This window comes from Maniola jurtina, chromosome 28 (genome assembly GCF_905333055.1).
Source record: "Maniola jurtina chromosome 28, ilManJurt1.1, whole genome shotgun sequence".
Taxonomy (NCBI): domain Eukaryota; kingdom Metazoa; phylum Arthropoda; class Insecta; order Lepidoptera; family Nymphalidae; genus Maniola; species Maniola jurtina.
In genome coordinates this window covers 5,212,522-5,236,532 of record NC_060056.1, presented here as the reverse complement: position 1 = coordinate 5,236,532, position 24,011 = coordinate 5,212,522, and the positions used below count along the sequence as shown (strand labels likewise).

At 36.0% G+C, this 24,011-nt stretch overlaps 1 protein-coding gene and 1 long non-coding RNA gene across 2 annotated transcripts; one reads left to right on the top strand and one right to left on the bottom strand.

Moving 5' to 3' along the window:
- Positions 1-347: 347 nt before the first annotated feature.
- Positions 348-23,799, top strand: LOC123879613. Its single transcript, XR_006799042.1, has 3 exons — positions 348-357; positions 8,557-8,567; positions 23,741-23,799. It is a non-coding gene; the product is annotated as an uncharacterized LOC123879613 (long non-coding RNA).
- LOC123879609 lies at positions 20,593-21,917 on the bottom strand. Its single transcript, XM_045927400.1, has 2 exons — positions 21,872-21,917; positions 20,593-21,087 (listed from the first exon to the last, which is right to left on the bottom strand). The coding sequence occupies exons 1-2, from the start codon at positions 21,902-21,904 to the stop codon at positions 20,608-20,610; spliced, it is 513 nt and encodes a 170-aa protein (XP_045783356.1). The 5' UTR covers positions 21,905-21,917; the 3' UTR covers positions 20,593-20,607.
- Positions 23,800-24,011: the final 212 nt, after the last annotated feature.

Below are 24,011 nucleotides of genomic sequence, written 5' to 3'. Positions count from 1 at the left end.
CGGAGAGTAGGAGCGTAAAAATGCAAGTGTGCAGGAATATCTTGTAGTTTCAGGGTCACAAAACAAGTGCAGATGTTTTCAGTAAATGGGATGGCAAATAAAATAATGTGGCAGAAAATGCAGTCTGCTAGGTTAGGGATGGCACTTTGCGGTATCAAGGTCACCTAAGTACCTACATAAACATATTATTAATTCGTTTTTTTGAAAATCATGCCACATATAATTTTTGTACGACAAAACATTCTCAGTTACAAAAAAATCGGTGACTTCCACGATAGGCAGACTAGAAACCGTAATAAGCTCGCAACTCCTACGCTCCGCCTCAGAAAAGTGGGAAAGTCATTTGTGGGAATGAGTGTAATATTTTATAATAAAATTCCACAGTCAATATTAGACTTGCCTTTACACAAGTTTAAAAAATCCATTAAAAGTATGCTCCTGGCAAAAGCTTATTACACAATCGAAGATTATGTAAATGATAAAAAAGCATGGATTAGACTCGCTCCCGCAATGCGCGGGCTGCAATTGCTTGTATAGTATGGAATATTATTATAAATTGAAGAATTGAAAAGAGCACCCGCCGAGTTTCTTGCTGGTTCTTCTCGGTAGGAACGGCATTCCGAACCAGTGGTAAATTATTATTTGACGATTCAAAAGCACTTGTAAAAGTCTATTTGAATAAATATCTATTCTATTCTACATAAACCTCTTACGAGCGCATTTTCACCCATTTAGACCGTGGCGCGTGGAGATACAAGAAGCATACGTCCAGCTGTGGACGTCTTATGATAAAATTTTCATGAAAGCAGATAAATGAAATGCATGAATGATGACAACAAGTGTAAATTAAAAATTTATATCACCCCCGACAAGTGAAGGTTACAGTAACTAGAAAAGACCGAAAAGACCTGATAACTTTCAAACGGCTGAACCGATTTTCTTGGACTATTCCGCGCTTACGATCTAAAGTACCTGAGTTTTCCAAAACATCATTTTCAAATAAATAATTATGTATTTAGGCAACGTCCATCTTGACAGCTTGACATTTGTCAATTGACATAATATTATGAACCTAACGGTTATCTAACCTTCTTTTCTACAAGAAAACTAGAAAAGAGCTGATAACTCATAAACGGCTGAACCAATTTTTTTTGATTATAGCTAAGAACACTCTCGATCAAGCCACCTTTCAAACAAAAAAAAACTAAATTAAAATCGGTCCATTCGTTTAGGCGCTACGATGCCACAGACAGATACACAGATACACAGATACACAGATACACACGTCAAACTTATAACACCCCTCTTTTTGGGTCGGGGGTTAAAAAGAAATTGCTGCAGCCCTAAAAATACTGTAAAAAGATGTTTACATTTACACAATTGATATGTTATTGACATGGAAAATTTTAATACTTATTAATTACTAGCTGTGCCCGCGACTTCGTTCGCGTGGAATAGTGACTTTTCGGGCAGCATGTAGGAACGTTAAAAATGTTCGCCGTGATTCTTTAAATTGACATAACTTTTTTATTTATGAACCGATTGACATGAAATAAACACTAAATGTTTAGTGAAGCTTAATACAATATATTAGTGAAACCCGTATCTAAATCGAATAAGCCGTTTCTGATATTAGCGTGCACAAATACACAGACAAACAGACAAAAAAAAATTAATTACAATTTCGGGTTCGGCATCGATATAATAACAACCCCTGCTACTTTTTTTTTATATATTTCCATTGTACAGACACCAGTTTTCTACAATTTTATTATATGTATTTTTAACTTTATTATATGATTTTAACTTTAATATTGACTTTTTTACTGTCGTCTTTTAAGTTATTGTTCCAATTAACAGGGCTCTCTCCGTCACTTACTCCATACAATCGTAGTTCCAATTTCATTTGAATTTAGGTTTTTCTAAAAATATGTACTTAGTTTTAAAATAACAGGGACTCAAAGATTTGTATGTGAATTTTTAAGACCGCGTAACTTTGAAACCGAATAACAGAAATCTGGAAAACCACAGACATAGATATTAGTTTCTAGAATATGTCTGCAAAATTTCATGGACTTTGTTTGCTTAATATTCAAATGAAATTGGAACTACGTTTGTATGGAGCGAGTGACGGAGAGAGCCCTCTTAAAGTATATAAAGTCGGCGCAGTGAGCGGTATTCATAACATTACTGAAAGTGACTTCAACTTTCAACATGAAGGCCGCAACCATCTTTCTAGTCGCAGTGGTAAGATATTCACTTATGTATTTTTTTCAATTACTTTTTTTAATATTCATTATAGACAAGCGCTTAAGACAACAATCACACCTGATGGAAAGTGATGATGTGGCCTAAGATGGGACGCGTTTACCTATGCCTATTCACTATTGTTTTAATTAAATGCTGTAATAAAAGTAAAACTAAAAAAAAAAAAAAGGAATAAGTAATAGACTTGCGGTTGACGACAATGATGCTTAATTAAACAGCACTAAACCCCGACTACTACCCGCGAACTGGCGATAGATAGCGCCTGGGAATTGACATAGGCAACTTTTTATCCCGGAAAATCAAAGAGTTCCCACGGGATTTTTAAAATACCTAAATCCGCCCGGACGAAATCGCGGGCAACTCCTCAATCCTGCAGCATCAGGATTGAGGAGTTGGACTTCAAATTTTTTATGAAACAATGTAGCAAAGTTCCTCTATCGATTAAAAAAGAAATGACGCAAATCGGTTCAGAAATCTCGGAGATTTCGGTGTACGTAGGTAGAAAAACACAACTCCCTTTTTGAAAGTCGGTTAAAAAAGTAGCCTATGTTACTCCCTGGTCAATTCTCTACTTGTCTGTGAAAATCCCGTCGAAATCGGTTCAGCCGTTCCCAAGATTAGCCTTTTCAAACAGACAGACAGACAGACAGACAGACAGACAGACAGACAGACAAAAATTTTAAAAACGTGTGATTCAGTTATAGTATCGTTCAAATAACCATATGACCTTAATATGCGGTAGTTATTTCGAAATTACAGACAGACACTCCAATTTTATTTATTATATTAGTATAGACAAATAAGAGATCCCTACGGAAAATTGTAATAAGCTACAGGTGCGAAGCTGGGGCGGGTCACTAGTGCTTACATGTTTTTATTTTTGGGGCAAAAAAAAAAAAAGATTACCGTGGAAAATATCTGAAAGACGATGCGTTTTAGTAAAATTATCTACTTAATAACGATTTAATTGACTTAATTTCGTGATTCTTATCTTATTAAATTTCAATCTATACATATAATAAAATTGTAGAAAAGTGGTGTCTGTACAATGGAAATATATAAAAAAAAGTAGCAGGGGTTGTTATTATATCGATGCCGAACCCGAAATTGTAATTAATTTTTTTTTGTCTGTTTGTCTGTTTGTCTGTTTGTCTGTTTGTCTGTGTGTTTGTGCACGCTAATCTCAGAAACGGCTTATTCGATTTAGATACGGTTTTCACTAATATATTGTAGTAAGCTTCACTTAGGATTTAGTGTTTATTTCATGTCAATCGGTTCATAAATAAAAAAGTTATGTCAATTTAAAGAATCACGGCGCCTCGCGCCTGAGCGTCCGTGGCTATATAAAGCGCGAAAAGTCACTATTCCACGCGAACGAAGTCGCGGGCACAGCTAGTCGATAATAATAAAACTGTACTGGCGGGTTTCTGCGCATTGAATATTCTGTACATGGCATGTTATTGCAAATTGAATACTTGAAAAGAGCAACCGCCGAGTTTCTTGCTGGTTCTTCTAGGTAAGAACGGCATTCCAAACCAGTGGTAGATTATTTTGACGATTCAAAAGCACTTGTAAAAGTTTAATTGAATAAAAATATTTTGAATTTTGAATTCAATCATCATCATCAACAACCGATGGACATCCATTGGGGACTTGTAGGGACTTCCACACGCCACGGTCTTGCGCCGCCGCTATCCAGCGGCTTTCAAAGACTCGCCTGATGTCTTCCTCCACCGTAACGCCTAAACTACTGGGCCGATTTTGATGAATGGGGTGTCAATTGATTCGTTGTAAAGGTCCGGGTGACACAGGCTATATTTTATACGAAAAAAATTGACCTAACGGATGTTACATCAAAAAAACCGGCCGAGTGCGAGTCAGACTCGCGCACTGAGGGTTCCGTACTCGGGCATTTTGCACGATAAATCTTAGATAGTTTAAGAATGTACAGGTAAAGCCCTTTTATATGATACCCCACTTGGTATAGTTATCTTACTTTGAAAATTGAAACACATTTTAATTTTATTTTAATGGTGTAACCACAAATTGGCGGTTTTCAGATTTATTCCTGTACTTGTTCTATAAGACCTACCTACCTGCCAAATTTCATGATTCTAGGTCAACGGGAAGTACCCTATAGGTTTCTTAACAGACACGACGGACGGACGGACGGACAGACAGACAGACAGGCAACAAAGTGATCCTATAAGGGTTCCGTTTTTTCTTTTGAGGTACGGAACCCAAAAAGTGGAGGTCTCCGAGGATTGTATCGAATGGGATGTCAAATAAAAGAGAAGAAAATTCTGAGCTCATGAATATAAATGTACTATACAACATTAAAATATGCCAAGGGACAGAAAAACAAATTTACTCTAATACTTCAGCGTTTATTAAGACGATCGCAGTCGGGTTTTAGTTTTCAACTTTATTTCCTACTAGCTGATGCCCGCAGCTTCGCCCGCGTGGATTGGTCAGATCCCCTGCAGCATCAGGATTGCGGAGTTGGACTCCAAATTTTTTATGAAACAATGTCGCGAAGTTCCTCTATCGATTAAAAAAGAAATGACGCAAATCGGTTCAGAAATCTCGGAGATTTCGGTGTACATAGGTAGAAAAACACAACTCCCTTTTTGAAAGTCGGTTAAAAAAGTAGCCTATGTTACTCCCTGGTCAATTCTCTACTTGTCTGTGAAAACCCCGTCAAAATCGGTCCAGCCGTTCCGAAGATTAGCCTTTTCAAACAGACAGACAGACAGACAGACAGACAGACAGACAGACAAAAATTTTAAAAACGTGTGATTCAGTGTTGGTATCGTTCAAATAACCATATGAGCTTAAAATGAGGTAGTTATTTCGAAATTACAGACAGACACTCCAATTTTATTTATTAGTAGTATAGATAAAACGTAGCCTACGTCACCCACACCATAATAACGAACTGATTGACATCTCATTCATCAAAATCGGCCCAGTAATTTAGGCGCTACGGTGGAACACACAGAATCTGACACAAACATACATATACATACATACATAGAATGCTAAAATCATAACCCTTTCTCTTGGCTTTGCCGTAGTCGGGTAAAAACTGCCATACCCCTTTCCTTTATTTCCTATAAAATGTAGCCTACGTCACCCAGACCATAACAACGAACTGATTGACATCTCATTCATGGCTGCTTTCTAAATCAAATTATGGGTAGTGAGAAAGACTTATTTTGTTAGATTAAGAATTTTGCTGTATTGTTGTATTTAATTAGATTATAATAGGGCTGACATGTACTTTTAAATGTATCAAAGCCCTTAAATAAATAAAGAAAAAAAAAACCCCTTTCCAGGTTAGCCCGGTTCCATCTTAGACTGCATCATCACTTACCACCAGGTGAGATTGCATTCAAGGGTTAGTGAAAAAAAAATTGCAACGCATGCCATGTAATGAGCTTGTATAGTATAGGTATATAAAAGTCGTTGCATTTTAGCAATTGATATAATTCATTGATCATTATTGAAAATTAATTTCAATTCTCAAGACTCAAAATGAAGAGTGCAAACGTCTTTCTGGTGGCAGTTGTAAGTTTATTTTATTTTTTCATTTCCATTACAAGTTAGCCTTTGGCTACGATCTCACCTGGTGGTAAGTGATTATGCAGTCTAAGATGGAAGCGGGCTAACCTATTTTTACCTGATTACGGCAAAGTCAAAAGGAAGGGTTTGATTTTAGCACTCAATGTATATGTATGATTATCATGTATAGGATTGTATCAGTGATTGCAATGTAATTTATTTAATTTAGGGCCTGGTGGTTGTTAACCATCAGATAAACTTTATCTAACGGTTAACGGGAGGTGAGTGGGGGGGGGGGGGGGGGGGGGTTTAAGTCCAAGTAAAAGTATAAACCTTGACTTTGACTTGAAATTCAAAAATCCAAAATTGAAAATATTTTTATTCAATTAAATTTTTCCAAGTGCTTTTGAATCGTCAAAATAATCTAGCACGGGTTCCGAATGCCGTTCCTACCCAGAAGAACCAGCTAGAAACTCGGCGGTTGCTCTTTTAAAGTAATCAATTTACAATAATATGCCATACTGTATACAAGCAATTGCAGCGCCGTGTATTGCTGGAGCGAGTTAAATCCAAGCTTTTTTTGTCATTCACATAATCTTCGATTGTATAATAAGCTTTTTTTAGGAGCATACTTTTAATATTGTAAATCTTTGAAAAGAGCAACCGCCGAGTTTCTAGCTGGTTTTTCTCGGTAGGAAAGGCATTCCGAACTTATGGTAGATGCTTTTGACGATTCAAAAGAACTTTTAAAAGTCTAATTGAATAAAAATATTTTGAATTGAATTGAATTGATTTTTTAATCTATACTCTATACTAATAAATAAAATTGGAGTGTCTGTCTGTAATTTCGAAATAACTACCTCATATTAAGCTCATAGGGTTATTTGAACGATACCTTAGCTGAATCACACGTTTTTAAAATTTTTGTCTGTCTGTCTGTCTGTCTGTCTGTTTGAAAAGGCTAATCTTTGGAACGGCTGAACCGATTTCGACGGGATTTTCACAGACAAGTAGAGGATTGACCAGGGTGTAACATAGGCTACTTTTTTAACCGACTTTCAAAAAGGGAGTTGTGTTTTTCTACCTATGTACACCGAAATCTCTGAGATTTCTGAACCGATTTGCGTATTTTTTTTTTAATCGATAGAGGAGCTTTGCGACATTGTTTCATAAAAAATTTGGATTCCAACTCCTCAATCCTGATGCTGCAGGGGATCTGACCAATCCACGCGGGCGAAGCTGCGGGCATCAGCTAGTCTTGTATAAACTTGTGTTGTTCCAGACTGTCCTCACTTTATTCCTGGAATATTCCACCGCACGGAATCCACCAGCAAGCGAGCTCTCCAACACTAAAGGTGACGTCATCGAAATTACAGAATCGTTTAGACAGCTTGTCTACAAAGCCATTGATGGCTGTAAAGATGGTTTGGTTAATGCACAAAATATTGTAGGAGAAGAATTGCCGAAAGCTACTGGCGATAAGAAAGTTGCTCTAACTGATTTCAATACCTGGCTATATGATTATTTGACAATCATTATTGATGTATTACCAGACCAAATGATCGCTGCAATGGATAGCGGTTTGGTTGGTGACCTGAAACAGATTAGAGCTGATAACGCTGAAGCTATTGAAGAGACTACGGAGTATATGGTTGGTTTCAACAAAGCGATGCCGGATGGGGAGGTGAAAGATAATTTGAATCGGGCGATCAATGACCAAGTTTTGTATAACGCGAACGTGGTTGGTGACGCACTTGACGAGTTACTAAGCGGTTTGTAGATATGGACGGATGAAATCTTTATTGTTACACAAAACAACAAACGTAACAGAGCAAAAGAAAAATAGTTTGTGCACTTTATGCATATCTCCTATCACGAATGTCCTAAAAATTTGCTAGAATACTTAACAGGGCTCTCTCCGTCACTCGGTTCATACAATCGTAGTTCCAATTTCATTCGAATATTAAGCAACCCAAAGTCCATGAAATTTTGCAGACATATTCGAGAAACTAATATCAGTGTCTGTGGTGTTTTAGATTTTTCTAAAAATGTGTAGTTTTAAAATTACAGGGGCTCAAAGATTTGTATGTTAATTTTTAAGACCGCGTAACTTTGCAACCGAATATTTTAACAGAAATCTGGAAAACCACAGACATAGATATTAGTTTCTAGAATATGTCTGCAAAATTTCATGGACTTTGGTTGCTTAATATTCAAATGAAATTGGAACTACGTTTGTATGAAGCGAGTGACGGAGAGACCCCTTTTAAATAAATGACATTGTGAAATTTGATTTGTTTTATTTAATTAACCCCCGCGACCCAAAAACAGGGGTGTTATAAATTTGACGTGTGTATCTGTGTGTCTGTCTGTGGCATCGTAGCTCCTAAACTAATGAACCGATTTTAATTTAGTTTTTTTTGTTTGAAAGGTAGCTTGATCGAGGGTGTTCTTAGCTATAATCCAAAAAAATCGGTTCAGCCGTTTGGAAGTTATCAGCTCTTTTCTAGTTCACGTTAAGTAACCTTCACTTGTCGGGGGTGTTATTTTTTAATTTACACTTGTCTTTGAACCTTAAAAACTGGTAGGTATCTATATTATCACCATATATTATTATCACGTGTAAAACAAAAGTATAGCTATAAATACAAAGACATACAGAGATAAGAATGGTATATTCTATTGCATAATTGACATAACTCCTTATAGCATTTATTTATTTAGAAATTAGTTTCGTAATTATCTCCATAATAACATGTCCATAATACAATTTTGGCAGACAGTATTTATCTTTTACAAGATAAGAAGATCTTTGTGAGTTTTTGTTGAACTACATGTCATTGTAATTTAAACTGTCAGCATAGATAGGGTTGCATTTGGCAAGGATTATAGAAATAAAAAGATTTTCCATTCAAATAAACTTTTATTTATTTATTTTTGTTTAAGAGGGGTCTCTCCGTTTCCCGCTCCATACAAACGTAGTTCCAATTTCATTTGAATGTTAAGCAACCAAAGTCCATGAAATTTTGCAGACATATTCTAGAAACTAATACTTATCTATTATTATCAATTAAACTCCAAATAACTAAATCAACCCGTATAATCATTCAATTGTTACTCATTTAGCGTCCAAAACCAAAAGTTCAGTTGACGTTTCACCCCTCTTCGCCCTCTTTTTCACCACAGATATAACGCTGACGTCACGACCACAGCACAACCACCAATACCGGACATGGGTTGCCAACACTATGCCTGTGGTTTCCAGGTTTCTGTTAAAATATTCGTTTTCAAAGTTACTTGGTCTTAAAAATTCACATACAATTCTTTGAGCCCCTGTAATTTTAAAACTACATATTTTTAGAAAAATCTAAAACACCACAGGCACAGATATTAGTTTCTAGAATATGTCTGCAAAATTTCATGGACTTTGGTTGCTTAATATTCAAATGAAATTGGAACTACGATTGTATGGAGAAAGTGACGGAGAGAGCCCTGTTAAACGATATAAATAACTACCTACTAATCCAAAACGTATTATATAACTTATTTCGTCTACATATAAATTTACTAATCTAGCGTATTATGTTTGCTTCGTCTACGAGCTAGAGACATGTGACAAGCGGACAGACAGACAGACGGACAGACAGTAGAGTGACATTAATAGGGTTCTTTTTTTAGTGAAACATTTTTAGTGTTTTATACATATATTAGAAGAATGTAATGTTGCAGCGAAATGGCATAAACCGGGAGTTAGCCATACATCTCCCGGGCGTTAGCCATATCCCGAAGGGAGTTGTATAACTCCCGGCTTATGTCATTTGGTACAGGGTTACTGTACCAAATTTCGTCAGAATCGGTTAAACTGTTGGGCCGTGAGAAGGTAGCAGACAGACAGACACACTTTCGTATTTATATTATTAGTATGTATGAAGTGCCATAATCAACAGAAGTATCAACATATTATGTTGTAACCAGACAGTAACTTGTCTAATGCTTCACCAGCTATGGTCGCAGTACCCGTAATAGTTTCTATTGCCACAATGAAATCCTCTTTCGCTTCTCCCTCGGGAAGAATTCTCTTGAACTCAGCCAAATCAGCTGTAGTCCTATCTATCTCTGTAAACATATCAATATTAACTTGCTTTAATGCTGCAACAGAGCCACTGTTCATCGCATCTATTAATGCTTCTGGTAGTTCAGCCAAAACAACTGCTAAATACTCATTCAACCAATTAACAGCATGGACAAGTAACTCTTTCTCATCATCAGTAGCCTTTAGCAAAGCATCTGCCATAACTGTTTGAGCGTTTTCCAAAGCATTTTGGCAAATTTCGATAGATTTGTGAATGAATTCTTTAAAACATTCCTCAATTTCAATGTAGCCTGCTGTAGTGTCAGAGATTTCGCTCGCTGGTAAATTTGGTGCGGTGGAACATTGAAGGAATAGAGTGGAAGCCTGGAACAAATCAAAATCGTATTTGAATCAATCGAAGATTAGGTCTTAACTTAACAGGGCTCTCTCCGTCACTTACTCCATACAATCGTAGTCCCAATTTCATTTGAATATCAAGCAACCAAAATCCATGAAATTTTACAGACATATTCTAGAAACTAATATCAGCTGTGCGTGTGGTTTTTTGGATTTTTCTAAAAATATTATTTTAAAATTACAGGGGCTCAAAGATTTGTATGTGAATTTTTAAGACCGTCTAACTTTGAAACCGAATATTTTAACGGAAATATGGAAAACTACAGACATAGATATTAGTTTCTAGAATATGTCTGCAAAATTTCATGAACTTTGGTTGCTTAATATTCAAATGAAATTGGAACTACGATTGTATGAAACGAGTGACGGAGAGAGCCCTCTTAACGAATATTAGTCATTTTTGATCATGACTAACATTCCTCTTTCCCCTCCAACTAAGCGTTAAGCTTGTGCTAGGAGTGGGTACGACAATAGTGCAACGGGTGGGGTTTGAACCGTCGACCTTTCAGATTTCAGTCCGCTCCTCAACCGTTGAGCTATTGAGGATATATTTATTTATTTATTTATTTGGACACCAGAAAATTATAATATTAATACATTCTTAAATCTATAAATACACACACACATTATTAAATATATAACTTATTAATTAGGTGTCACAACTTGTGCCAAAAGAAATAAAAAATAATTATTATTAAACAATAATAAAGTTTACAATGTACAAAATTTATGCCTTAAAATAAAGTAAAATAAAAATACTAACTAGTTATTAATGAATATATCAGTCAGTCAGTCACCTTTTACCTAGATTACGTAACAGAGAAAGCCCTATATTAATTTCTTTGTCTATAATTGGTGTTTGCTTACCACTGCCATCAAAAAGACGGTTGCACTCTTCATTTTTGAGAGTTGAAAATCAGGTAACTTTAATTAATTAATGATTAGTGAGTAATGAATAATAACGCTATCCGCTGCGGACTTTTTATAGCAATCATAGGTACCTACCTACTTATACAGGGTGTAGACCGTAGTAAAAACAAAGACAGGTGCTAGTACTGATGATTACTGATAAGATACCTCGAAAAACGCGAAAATACCTGTACATTACAAACATTTGGAATGTATAGCAAGTAAAACATCTGACTGACGCTAGAGGTCAACGAACGTTGCGTAGATAGGCGCCCCTGGGTCAATGCCGCGTCATAGGCGAGGCATTGAGTACGAGTTTTGTACGCTGTTTTGTACGTATATTGCGGATTTGAAATGTCATGTAAGACAAATGGTTATTAGTATTGATTGTATTTGAGTACTATAATAATAGCACCACGAATTTTAGAATACCCGGCTGAGTTTGCTGTGGGCTCTTCTCAGACTTGAGCGCGTTTGGAACCCTTAAGTTTAAGTTACGTAATTAATTATCACCACTATATCGTACAAATATAACAATTCCGACCATCAAAAGGAGTACAGTTATAGTACCTACTCTGAATAAATAATTATGACTTTTGACTTTTTTGGACACGTTTTCGCTAGCATTCTAATTACACTCTGTATAACAAGCTTGCCTTGCCTTGCAAATCGCAATGCCTCTTTCATACCTAATCTCAACTTTTATGTAACAAATTTTTTGGATGACTACCACGCCACCTATTGTACGTTGCTGACCAGAAACCATCACGCAAGTGCCAACTTAATCGGTACAAAGTTTCAACGTCGTATAATACGAACATACAAGCATCAATTTATATATTACTAGCGACCCGCCCCGGCTTCGCACGGGTGGACATTTATTTTTTCTATTTTCCGGGATAAAAATATAGCCTATACGGATTCGGAAGAATCCCTCTAAGTAATGGTAAAAGAAATTTTGAAATCGGTCCAGTAGTTTTTGAGCCTATTCAATACAAACATACAAAAATACAAAGGTTTCCTCTTTATAATATTAGTATAGAAGATGATTAAATGATAAGATTCTAGATCGATAATAAATAATTAGTATAATATTGAAGACGTCAATGAAGAAAAATCAATATCTAATAAATAATCAAAAGGAGTTTATTTGTATTGGGCTCTAAACAAGCGTATTTTGTCTCTCATTTGAGTACTAAGAGGATTGTCTAGTTGTAAAGTTTCATACAAAAAGCGATAACGCTTTTCTCCCTGTAAATGTAGTCCAATTTTCATAATTTTTACAAAAGATGTAGAAATAATGAAGAACTATGCTCGTACATTTTAATTTTAAAGAAATATTGCTTACGTTAAAAGTTACAAAACCACTTGCAAAGCAATTTTTTACAATTATTGTACGTTGTAAGGTCTACTAAGTCCATAGCTCCTAAGGATGCTCCGGTGTCGGGGCGAAACGTGCGTCGAGTGGTGTTGGGATTTGTGTGGTGCTGCGTGGTGTTGCGTATTGCTTGCTTGGTGGCTGGCTTTTCCTGCATGTTTAGCAGTGGGAGGGAGGGCGGCACATATCGCATGCTGCATGTTGCACCATACAGATTTGTCAGTTTCAGCGGATTATAGCAACTAGCTGATACCCGCGACTTCGTTCGCGTGGATGTAGGTTTTTTAAAATTCCCGTGGGAACTCTTTGATTTTCCGGGATAAAAATTAGCCTATGTGCTAATCCAGGGTATAATCTATCTCCATTCTTCAGCCCAAACCGTCCAGTAGTTTTTGCGTGAAGGAGTAACAAACATACACATACACACATACAAACTTTCTCCTTTATAATATTAGTGTGATAGTGTGATTAAGCTTTGGGTTCCTTGTATTTCGTTCAGTTAGGTAATATGGATTGGTTAGGTAGGTATTCTATTCAAATGAGAACCAAACTACGTTTGTACGGAATCGTAAGGGGAGCGCTACGCAAACTTCTCTTAATTGTAATTTAGTAGATAATTTTAATAGATAAATTGCATTTAGTAGATAAATTGCATCGCCTTTCAGATAATATAAAATTTATTATCTAAGGTTATCTTTACTTGCACCCAATTTTTAGGGTTTCGTACCTCAAGAGGAAAAACGGAACCCTTATAGGATCACTTTGTTGTCTGCCTGTCTGCCTAACTTGTCTGTCTGTCAAGAAAACCTCTAGGGTACTTCCCGTTGACCTAGAATCATTAAATTTGGCAGGTAGAGATAGGTCTTATAACACAAGTAAAGGGAAAAATCCGAAAACCGTGGTTACATCACAAAAAAAAAATATTAAAATGTGTTCATGAACAAATAAAATTAATATTTTCAAAGTAAGATAACTATACCAAGTGGGGTATCAAATGAAAGGGCTTTACCTTATCTGTACAATTTACATTCTAAAACAGATTTCTATTTATTTTCATGCATAAATTTTTTTCATTTATCGTGCGATCTGTCGGAAAAAATACCTCGGGTATTTTTTTACGGAACCCTCGGTGCGCGAGGCTGACTCGCACTTGGCCGGGGTTTTTTTTCATCAATTTGATTTACTTTGACGCATATTATTGCATCACTTATCTTATCATAAGTATCATAGGTACCTAGCCTGGTGGTTAACACACCGTCCTCTTATTCGGAAGCTTCGGGGTTCGATCGACCTCCAACTTTTTGGAGTTGCGTGCGTTTTAAGCAATTAAATATCACTTGCTATAACGGGGAAAGAGAACATCGTGAGAATACCTGAGAGTACTGCCTAAAGTTCTCAAAGGTGTGTGAAGTCTGCCGATCCGCACTTAACAGGACTCTCTCCGTCACTTACTCCACACAATCGTAGTCCTAATTTCAACCAAAGTCCATGAAATTTTGCAGGCATATTCTAGAAACTAATATCTGTGCCTGTGGTGTTTTAGATTTTTCTAAAAATATGTAGTTTTAAAATTACAGGGGCTCAAAGATTTGTATGTGAATTTTTAAGACCGCGTAACTTTGAAACCGAATATTTTAACGTAAATCTGGAAAACCACAGGCATATATATTAGTTCCCGGACCGTTTCTACTAAATTCCATTGAATATGATTGGATAGTATTCCATGAGAGAAACCTACGTTTGTATAGAGCGAATGACGGAGAGACCCCTCTTAAGCAATTAAATAAGTATCACTTGCTTTAACGGGGAAAGAAAACATCGTGAGAATACCTGAGAGTTCTCCATTAGGTTCTCAAAAGTGTGTGAACCTCTTATATCTACAACTATGTCCTTGCACCATTTTGATTGCCTGGAAGAGATCGCTAGGTAGCGTTAAGGCCGCCAAATTGTACTTACCTGCCTATATTTTGTGCATTGTATGTGTTTTAACCCCCGACCCAAAAAGAGGGGTGTTATACGTTTGACGTGTGTATCTGTCTGTGGCATCGTAGCTCCTAAACTAATGAACCGATCTTAATTTAGTTTTTTTTGTTTGAAAGGTGGCTTGATCGAGAGTGTTCTTAGCTATAATTCCAGAAAATCGGTTCAGCCGTTTGAGAGTTATCAGCTCTTTTCTAGTTACTGTAACCTTCACTTGTCGGGGTGTTATAAATTTTTAATTTACAGTTGTTTCTGTATTACTTTTGTCATTAATCCAAGTCCGCCAATCCGCACTTTACCAGCGTGGTAGACTTGGCCTAAACCATTCTCATTCTGAAAGGAGACCTGTTCAAAATTAAAAATTCAAAATATTTTTATTCAATTAGACTTTTACAAGATCTTTTGAATGGTCAAAAGCATCTACCACTGGTTCGGAATGCCTTTCCTATCGAGAAGAACCAGCAAGAAACTCGGCGGTTGCTCTTTTCAAAGATTTGATATACAATATTATGCCATGTATAAAAGCAATTGAAGTCCCGCGCATTGCTGTTCTCAGTAGTGGGACGGTGATTGGTTGATCATGATGTTGATGATACCTTGATATAAATGGCGGATGGTCAGATTCAGCCAAAGTTAAATAAAATCTCAAAACCAATTAAAAGCAATGCAATTTATTTAATGTAATCAATTCGATGTAATAAAAAATAATATAACAACATGATTATAATTATAATAAATTATTAAAATATATTATAACAATATAAAAAAGTAACATCAAAGTTTGTTGTAGGCTTCTTCTCAGACCTGGGCGCGTTTGGAACACTTGTATAGCTTAAGTTTTAAGTTTACCAAATTAATTATTACATCACTAGAGGATAGCCGCGATTCCGTCCGCGTGGATTTAGGTTTTTAAAGATCACGTGGGGGCTATTTGATTTTCTGGGATAAAAAGTTGCCTATGTCAATTACGGTTAAGTGGATGGGTCTTTAGGAATCTCGCGGGAACTCTATGATTTTCCGGGATAAAAAGTAGCCTATAGGTATGAGCTAACCCTGTACCAAACGTCAGAATCGATTACACTGTTGGGCCGTGAAAGAGGACAGACAGACAGACAGAAAGATAGACAGACAGACAGACACACTTTCGCATTTATAATATTAACTAGCTGATGCCCGCAGCTTCGCCCGCGTGGATTGGTCAGATCCCCTGCAGCATCAGTATTGAGGAGTTGGACTCCAAATTTTTTATGAAACAATGTCGCAAAGTTCCTCTATCGATTAAAAAAGAAATGACGCAAATCGGTTCAGAAATCTCGGAGATTTCGGTGTACATAGGTAGAAAAACACAACTCCCTTTTTGAAAGTCGGTTAAAAAAGTAGCCTATGTTACTCCCTGGTCAATTCTCTACTTGTCTGTGAAAATCCCGTCAAAATCGGTTCAGCCGTTCCCAAGATTAGCCTTTTCAAACAGACAGACAGACAGACAGACAAAAATTTTAAAAACGTGTGATTCAGTTATAGTATCGTTCAAATAACCATATGACCTTAATATGCGGTAGTTATTTCGAAATTACAGACAGACACTCCAATTTTATTTATTAGTATAGATATGGATAGTATGGATAAACGTTTCTTAGACAGCATCAACACCTTCAACACTCTTCAGTAATTCCCTAGCATTAGTAGCATTACGCACAACAATTTCTATTTCCTTGTTAAAACCAGCCTTGACTTTGCCTTTAACGACTTTAGTATATTCAACAAGTGCGGCGTTAACTCCTTCAATAGCTTCAGAAATTTCAGGTACAATTTTATTAATAGCTTTCACTGAGCCAATAGCAATCGCATCTTTGATTTCTTTATGTAGTTGGTTAGAAATTCCTTCTAAATTGTCCAACCAGGCACTGATTTCAGTTAAATTCTTTTTATTATCACCAGTAGCTTTAAGTAAAGCTTTTGCTATAATTTCTATAGCGCGAGTTAGAGCATTTTCACTAGAGTCAATCAGTCTGTAAATTTCTTGTTTTACGGAATCGTCTATTTTGACTCTGTCTTCTAAGCCTGCTCCTGGTGGTGGATTGGGAGCCGTGGAAGATTCCAGGAATAGGCTGGAAATAGTCTGGAACAAGTAAAATCTATTATTACATCTTTTTGGGGTTCCGTACTTCAAAAGGAACAAGTGTAAATAGTAGACGAGTAAAGGTTACAGTAACTACAAAAGAGCTGATAACTTTCAAACGCCTGGACTGATTTTCTTGAATTATAGCTAAGAACACTCTCGATCAAGCCACCTTTAAAACAAACAAAAAAACTAATTTAATATCGGTTCATTAGTTTAGGAGCTACGATGCCACAGACAGATACACGGATACACACGTCAAACTTATAACACCACTCTTTTTGGGTCGGGGGTTAAAAACGGAACCCTTATAGGATCACTTTGTTGTCTGTCTGTCTGGCCGTCTGTCGTGTCTGTCAAGAAAACCTATTAGTTTAGTTAGGTACCCTATAGGGTACTTCCCGTTGACATAGAACCATGAAATGATAGATGATGGTTGGCAGGTAGGTACTAGGTAAGTCTTACAGCACAGGTAAAGGAATAAATCTGGAAACCGTGAATTTGTGGTTACATAACAAAAAAATAATTAAAATGTGTTCATGAAAAAATAATTAATATTTTCCAGTTTCAAAGTAAGATAACGGTAACAAGTGGAGTATCATATGAAATAGTTAACCTGTACATTCTAAAACAGATTTTTATTAATTAACCCCCGACCCAAAAAGAGGGGTGTTATAAGTTTGACGTGTGTATCTGTGTATCTCTGTGTCTGTGTATCTGTGTATCTGTGTATCTGTCTGTGGCACCGTAGCGCCTAAACTAATGAACCGATTTTAATTTACTTTTTTTTGTTTGAAAGGTGACTTGATCGAGAGTGTTCTTAGCTATAATCCAAAAAAATTGGTTCAGCCGTTTAAAAGTTATCAGCTCTTTTCTAGTTTTCTTGTAGAAAATAAGGTTAGATAACCGTTAGGTTCATAATATTATGTCAATTGACAAATGTCAAGCTGCAAGATAGACGTTGCCTAGATACATAATTATTTATTTGAAAATGATGTTTTGGAAAACTCGGATCTCGGATACTTTGGATCGTAGGCGCGGAATAGTCCAAGAAAATCGGTTCAGCCGCTTGGTTCAGCCGTTTGAAAGTTATCAGGTCTTTTCTCGTTACTGTAACCTTCACTTGTCGGGGGTGTTATAAATTTTTAATTTACACTTGCTTAATGTAATAATATGACAATATGTCGGAAAAAATGCCCGACTACAGAAACCTCGGTGCGCGAGTCTGACTTGCACTTGGCTGGTTTTTTAGATTTTCTAATTGGAATAGTATTAGAAATCACGTCATGTACGTGGCTCAATAGTTTAGGCGCTATGGTGGAACACTCATAAAACACAAACATACATAGGAACATACATATAAAGACTGCTAAAATCTTTGCCGTGGTCGGGTGAAAATTAAGTAGGTATAGATACTTGCCACTGTTATCAGAAATATGGTAGCACTCTTCATTTTGACTCTTGTTACCTTACAATAACAAAATTTACTACTTCACAGACTTTTTATCCATATTAGAGCAATATTCAATATATTATACATTTAATCTATTAAGTACATTGATTAAAATAATGATGCCTGCGACTTCGTTCGCGAGGATTTCGGTTTTTTTTTAATCGTTTTGATTTTTTTGGAATAAAAAGTAATGCAAGTTGTAAGAGGGACGAGTGGCCTAGTTGTGACAACGCAAGGGGTCTCTCCATCACTTGCTCCATACAAACGTAGTTCCAATTTCATTTGAATATTAAGCAACCAAAGACCATGAAATTTTGCAGACGTATTCTAGAAAATGATATCTATGCCTGTGGTTTTCCAGATTTCTGTTAAAATATTCGGTTTCAAAGTTACGCGGTCTTAAAAATTCACATACAAATCTTAGAGCCCCTGTAATTTTAAAACTACTTACATATTTTTAGAAAAATCTAAAACACCACAGGCACAGATATTAGTTTCTAGAATATGTCTGCAAAATTTCATGGACTTTGGTTACTTAATATTCAAATGAAATTGGAACTACGATTGTATGGAGTAAGTGGCGGAGAAAGTCCTGTAATTAAGCAAGGTTGTTATAGCATTAATCCTATAAAGGTTCCGTTTTTCCTTTTTAGGTATGGAAGCCTAAAAATCCCTTGGGAACTCTTTGATTTTCCGGGATAAAAAGTAACCTACAGGTATGCTATTCGGTTTCCGAAATGCAAGCTAAACAGATAGATCTAGGTAAACGCGTCCCATCTTAGACCACATCATCACTTTCCATCAGGTGTGATTGTGGTCAAGCGCTTGCCTATAGTGAATAAAAAAAAAAAGATTGGTAAGGAGTAAGGCCCAACTTCCGTCAAAATTGATTAAACGGATTGACTCTGACACAGTGACAGACAGACAGACACACTTTCTAGACTTATAATATTAGTTTGGGAATATGGATGTCATAATATGATAAAGTCATTAAGTAATAAAAAAATGTCAGCATTGTTATATTACACTTATAAATGTTAAAGTGCACAATAAAATATTACTTGCTTACTTTATATGCGCTCATATAATATAATAAAATCCAGATTATAAATTCAAAAAAAAAATTCAAAAGAAAAATAAAACCGACTTCAAAAACCACAAACACTAAAAAGTAAAAAATAATTTCTGTTTAGCTACACGTGTAATGTACCTAGGTATGAAGTCGAGTGAGCTTAGCTTTTTCTAAGCCCTAATTCACACGAGCGTTAAAAAAGCGTTGACGTGTGAACAGATACTTGGGAATGCATTTATTCTATTTGAACGCTTTTTTAACGGACGTTAAAAAAGCTCTCGTGCGAATGAGGCCTTACTTTATCTTTAAACTTCAACACTTTAATTTAATACTTGCTGAATAAAGTTAAATAAAACAAATCAACTTATAAAATGCAATGTAATTTATTTATTTTTAAAATTTTTCGATGCAGACAAATTGTGTATTTAAAATCAATAACACGACAAAATTAAATGAAATGTAAGTATTTATTTATTTCATGTGCCACTAATGATATAATATTATTATGTCAATACTCAAATAAAATAATAACAATTTATAACAGTAACAAAATGTAAAAAAAAAGATTTTGCCAGACCTTACTTATTTTCTAGAGTAGTGTTAGAGCGTTTGTGCACCCATTCATTATTCAATTAATCTTAGTTTTTGCAAAAATACGATTCAAAATGGCCGCCACACAAAACAAACGTACGCGTGTGCACTCATTCGTATTTTTACGTTTCGTATTCGATAGATTTTGACAAAAACAATTTTTTTTTATTTATTCACTATCCACATCATCACCATTTAGACCACATCATCACTTTCCATCAGGTGTAATTGTGGTCAAGCGCTTACCTATGGTGAATAAAAAAAAAATGAATTGAATACGGTTACACCTGTATATACTAAAAAATGTATCACTACTCTATCCCAAACATTTTGTATTTCAGAAAATAACTAAGGTCTGACGATACTGGGATCCTGCTCATCAACACCCGCGTTCTTGTGAACAAACTATTCATTTGCTTAACAGGACTCTCTCCGTCACTTACTCCATCCAATCGTAGTTCCAATTTCATTTGAATATTAAGCAACCAAAGTCCATGAAATTTTGCAGACATATTCTAGAAACTAATATCTATGTCTGTGGTTTTCCAGATTTCTGTTAAAATATTCGGTTTCAAAGTTACGCGGTCTTAAAAATTCACATACAAATCTTTGAGCTCCTGTAATTCTGAAACTTAAATTTTTTAGAAAAATTTAAAACACCACAGACACAGATATTTGTTTCTAGAATATGTCTGCAAAATTTCATGGACTTTGGTTGCTTAGTATTCAAATGAAATTGGAACTACGTTTGTATGGAGTGAGTGACGGAGACCCTTCGTAACGTTTAGGCACTTTGGCATACAACGCCTTTAACTGCCACATCCACTAAATCGGCATTAGCAAAGTTGGCATTCACCTTCTCATTCAAATTCCGTTTAAGTTCGCCATTTTCAACTTTTCCCATTAATTTTGACCATTCAGCTTTTTTCACTGCAACAGCTTCGGTAATTGCAGTTGATACTTGTGCGAGATTTTCATTATCACCACTGTCGAATGCACTATTTATTTCATTTTTGAATTGATTGATAACTTCTCCTTTGTCATCCAACCAAGCACTAACTTCGCCCAAGGTCTCTTTGTCATTACCTTCAGCAGTAGCTATAGCATTGTCTGCATCTTGTTTAGCGCTAGCTATAAGCCCTGAATTCACATTCAGGATTGCGATAAGGGATTTTTGTACGGAGTCGTTGACTTTGATACTGCCTCCAGTTGTTGAATCCACAGCAGCGGCGGAAGTTCCCAGGAATACGGTGAAGGACACAGTCTGGAACGAGACAAATCACACTAATATTATAAAGGCGAAAGTTTGTGTGTGTGTGTGTATGTTTGTTACTCCTTCACGCAAAAACTACTGGACGGATTAGGTTGAAATTTAGAATGGAGATAATATAGCCTAGATTAGCACACAGGCTACTTTTTATCACGGAAAATCATAGAGTTCCCACGGGATTCTTAAAAAACTTACATCCACGCGAACGAAGTCGCGGGCATCAGCTAATTGAAAAATATCCATTTGTATCCATGCTTCTATTATATTGGTGCGAAAGTGTATCTGTGTGTATATTTGCGTAGGTACTAATAGGTCTGTCTATCTGTTTTTCCTTTTTATGGTTTCATATATGAAATATCTAATAAATTAGGTATACCTAATCATTACGTAGGTGACTTTGTCTGGTGGGAGGCTTCGGCCGTGGCTAGTTACCACCCTACTGGCAAAGCCATGCCGCCAAGCGATTTAGCGTAGCTGAAATATTTAAATGCATATAACTTTTTTGTTATTTGATCGATTTAATTAATTTTTTCAGTTTACGTCATTATTTTTATCCTAGTTTATAATAAAGTAATAAAAAAATTAGAGTAAAATACCCTATTAAGCATTCCTATACGATGCCGTGTAGAATCCAAAAGGGTATGGGTTTAATGAAAACTATCATATCCCTTCCGGGTTAGCCCGCTTCCATCTTAGACTGCATCATCACTTACCACCAGGTGAGATTGCAGTCAAGGGCTAACTTGTATCTGAAATTAAAAATGTATATTTAACTTACCAGTGCCACCAGGAAGACGGTTGCGCTCTTCATTTTGACAGTTGCAGTCTCACTGAACAATTATATTACTGATTACTGCACAGACTTTTTATACTTAGGACAATGCATTGAAGTTGTTTGCACCAAAGCCCGTATTATCATCATTTAAGAGGGGTCTCTCCGTCACTCGCTTCATACAAACGTAGTTCCAATTTCATTTGAATATTAAGAAACCAAAGTGCATGAAATTTTGCAGACATATTCTAGAAACTAATATCTATGTCTGTGGTTTTCAAGATTTCTGTTATTCGGTTTCAAAGTTACGCGGTCTTAAAAATTTACATACAAATCTTTGAGCCCCTGTAATTTTAAAACTACATATTTTTAGAAAAATCTAAAACACCACAGACACAGATACTAGTTTCTAGAATATGTCTGCAAAATTTCATGGACTTTGGTTGCTTAATATTCAAATGAAATTGGAACTACGATTGTATGAAGCGAGTGACGGAGAGAGCCCTGTTAAGTATCCAATTTTTTATGTCAATAACATAATGCATAATGTTAATAGTGTACAGTAAATATTATTTTCAGGGTTGATACATATTTTTATTTTGAATATCTTTTTTGTTAGGGTTTCGTACCTGAAATGGAAAAACGGAACCCTTATAGGATCACTTTGTTGTCCGTCTGTCTGTCCGTGTGTCCGTCTGTCGTGTCAGTCAAGAAAATCTATAGTGTACTTCCCGTTGACCTAGAATCATGTGGCAGGTAGGTAGGTCTTATAGCACAAGTAAAGGAAAACATCCGAAAGCCAACCTGCCAAATTTCACGATTCTTGGTCAACGGGAAGTACCCTTGGTAAGTTTTCTTGACAGACACGACGGACGGACAGACAGACCGACAGACAACAAAGTGATCCTATAAGGGTTCCGTTTTTCCTTTTGAGGTACGGAACCCTAAAAAATATGTTTTTTTTTATCATTCTAAATAGAGCTTTTCTATACACTTAGCTTACAACAACAACAACTCTAACAAGGTATTATTATTCCAATGTCGAGTACATCTTGATTCTTTATCTGAGCAGAGATAAGAATGGAAAATTATACTGCACAATTGACATAACTCTTTTTTAAGCCTTGTTTATTTAGAAATTACTTACATAAATATTACCTGTCTCCATGATACTATTTTTGCAGTGTTTAACTTTTACAAGATAAGGTTTTTGTGGTCGTTTTAGGGTTTCACACAACTCAAAAACTCAAAATCATTTATTCAAAGTAGCTCGGTAGCCCAACGGTTGAGGAGCGGACTGAATTCCGAAAGGTCGGCGATTCAAACCCCACCCGTTGCACTATTGTCGTACCCACTCCTGGCACAAGCTTGACGCTTAATTGGAGGGGAAAGGGGAGTTTTAGTCATGATTAGCATGACTAATATTCTTATTTAAAAAAAAGTAGGTATTATATTGTACAACCTTTTGATTGTCAGAATTGTAGATTTGTAAGATGATATAGTGATATAGTGGTGATAATGAATTATGTAAACTTAAAACTAAAGCTTGGACAGGCCTATGTCCAGCAGTGGACGCATACAGGCTGATGGATGGATGGATGGAAAACTAAAGCTTGGAGGGTTCCAAACGCACCCAGGTCTGAGAAGAGCCCACAACAAACAGACGGGTATTCTTTTTTGAGATTTGTGAATCACAAAAAATTTTCAAAAGAAAAATAAAACCGACTTCAAAAACCAAAAACACTAAAAAGTAGAAAATGATGAAACTTAAGTTTCAGTTAAAACGGGACAGATTTATGCCAGCGGTATAACGCTGTCTCATTCTAACAGTGTCTTAAGACGGAGCAAACTCTAAGTGCACTCTATAGATCTCAGCCTTAAAGAGGGTTTCGAGTTAACGGGGATCAAGTTAAAGAGGTTCCACTGTATTTATTTATTTAATTTTTTGCTTCTGATACCAATTCTTTAAGTTTTTCATCTATCACACCAGCATTAGCAAAGATGGTGTTCACTTTCTCGTTCAAATCTTGCTTGACTTTGTCATTTCGAAGATTTCCGCTTAACTCTGCCCATTGGGTTTTATGTGCTGCGGCAGCTAAGGAAACTTCAGCTGAGATTGGTTTGAGAGCTTCAATAGAACCATCAT

Bases quoted from the DNA above. Each gene is read 5' to 3' on its own strand.
- LOC123879609 (XM_045927400.1), bottom strand. From the start codon at position 21,904: ATGAAGAGCGCAACCGTCTTCCTGGTGGCACTG. The intron at 21,088-21,871 runs GTAAGTTAAATA...GTCTCGTTCCAG, and splicing joins CCGTCTTCCTGGTGGCACTG to ACTGTGTCCTTCACCGTATT.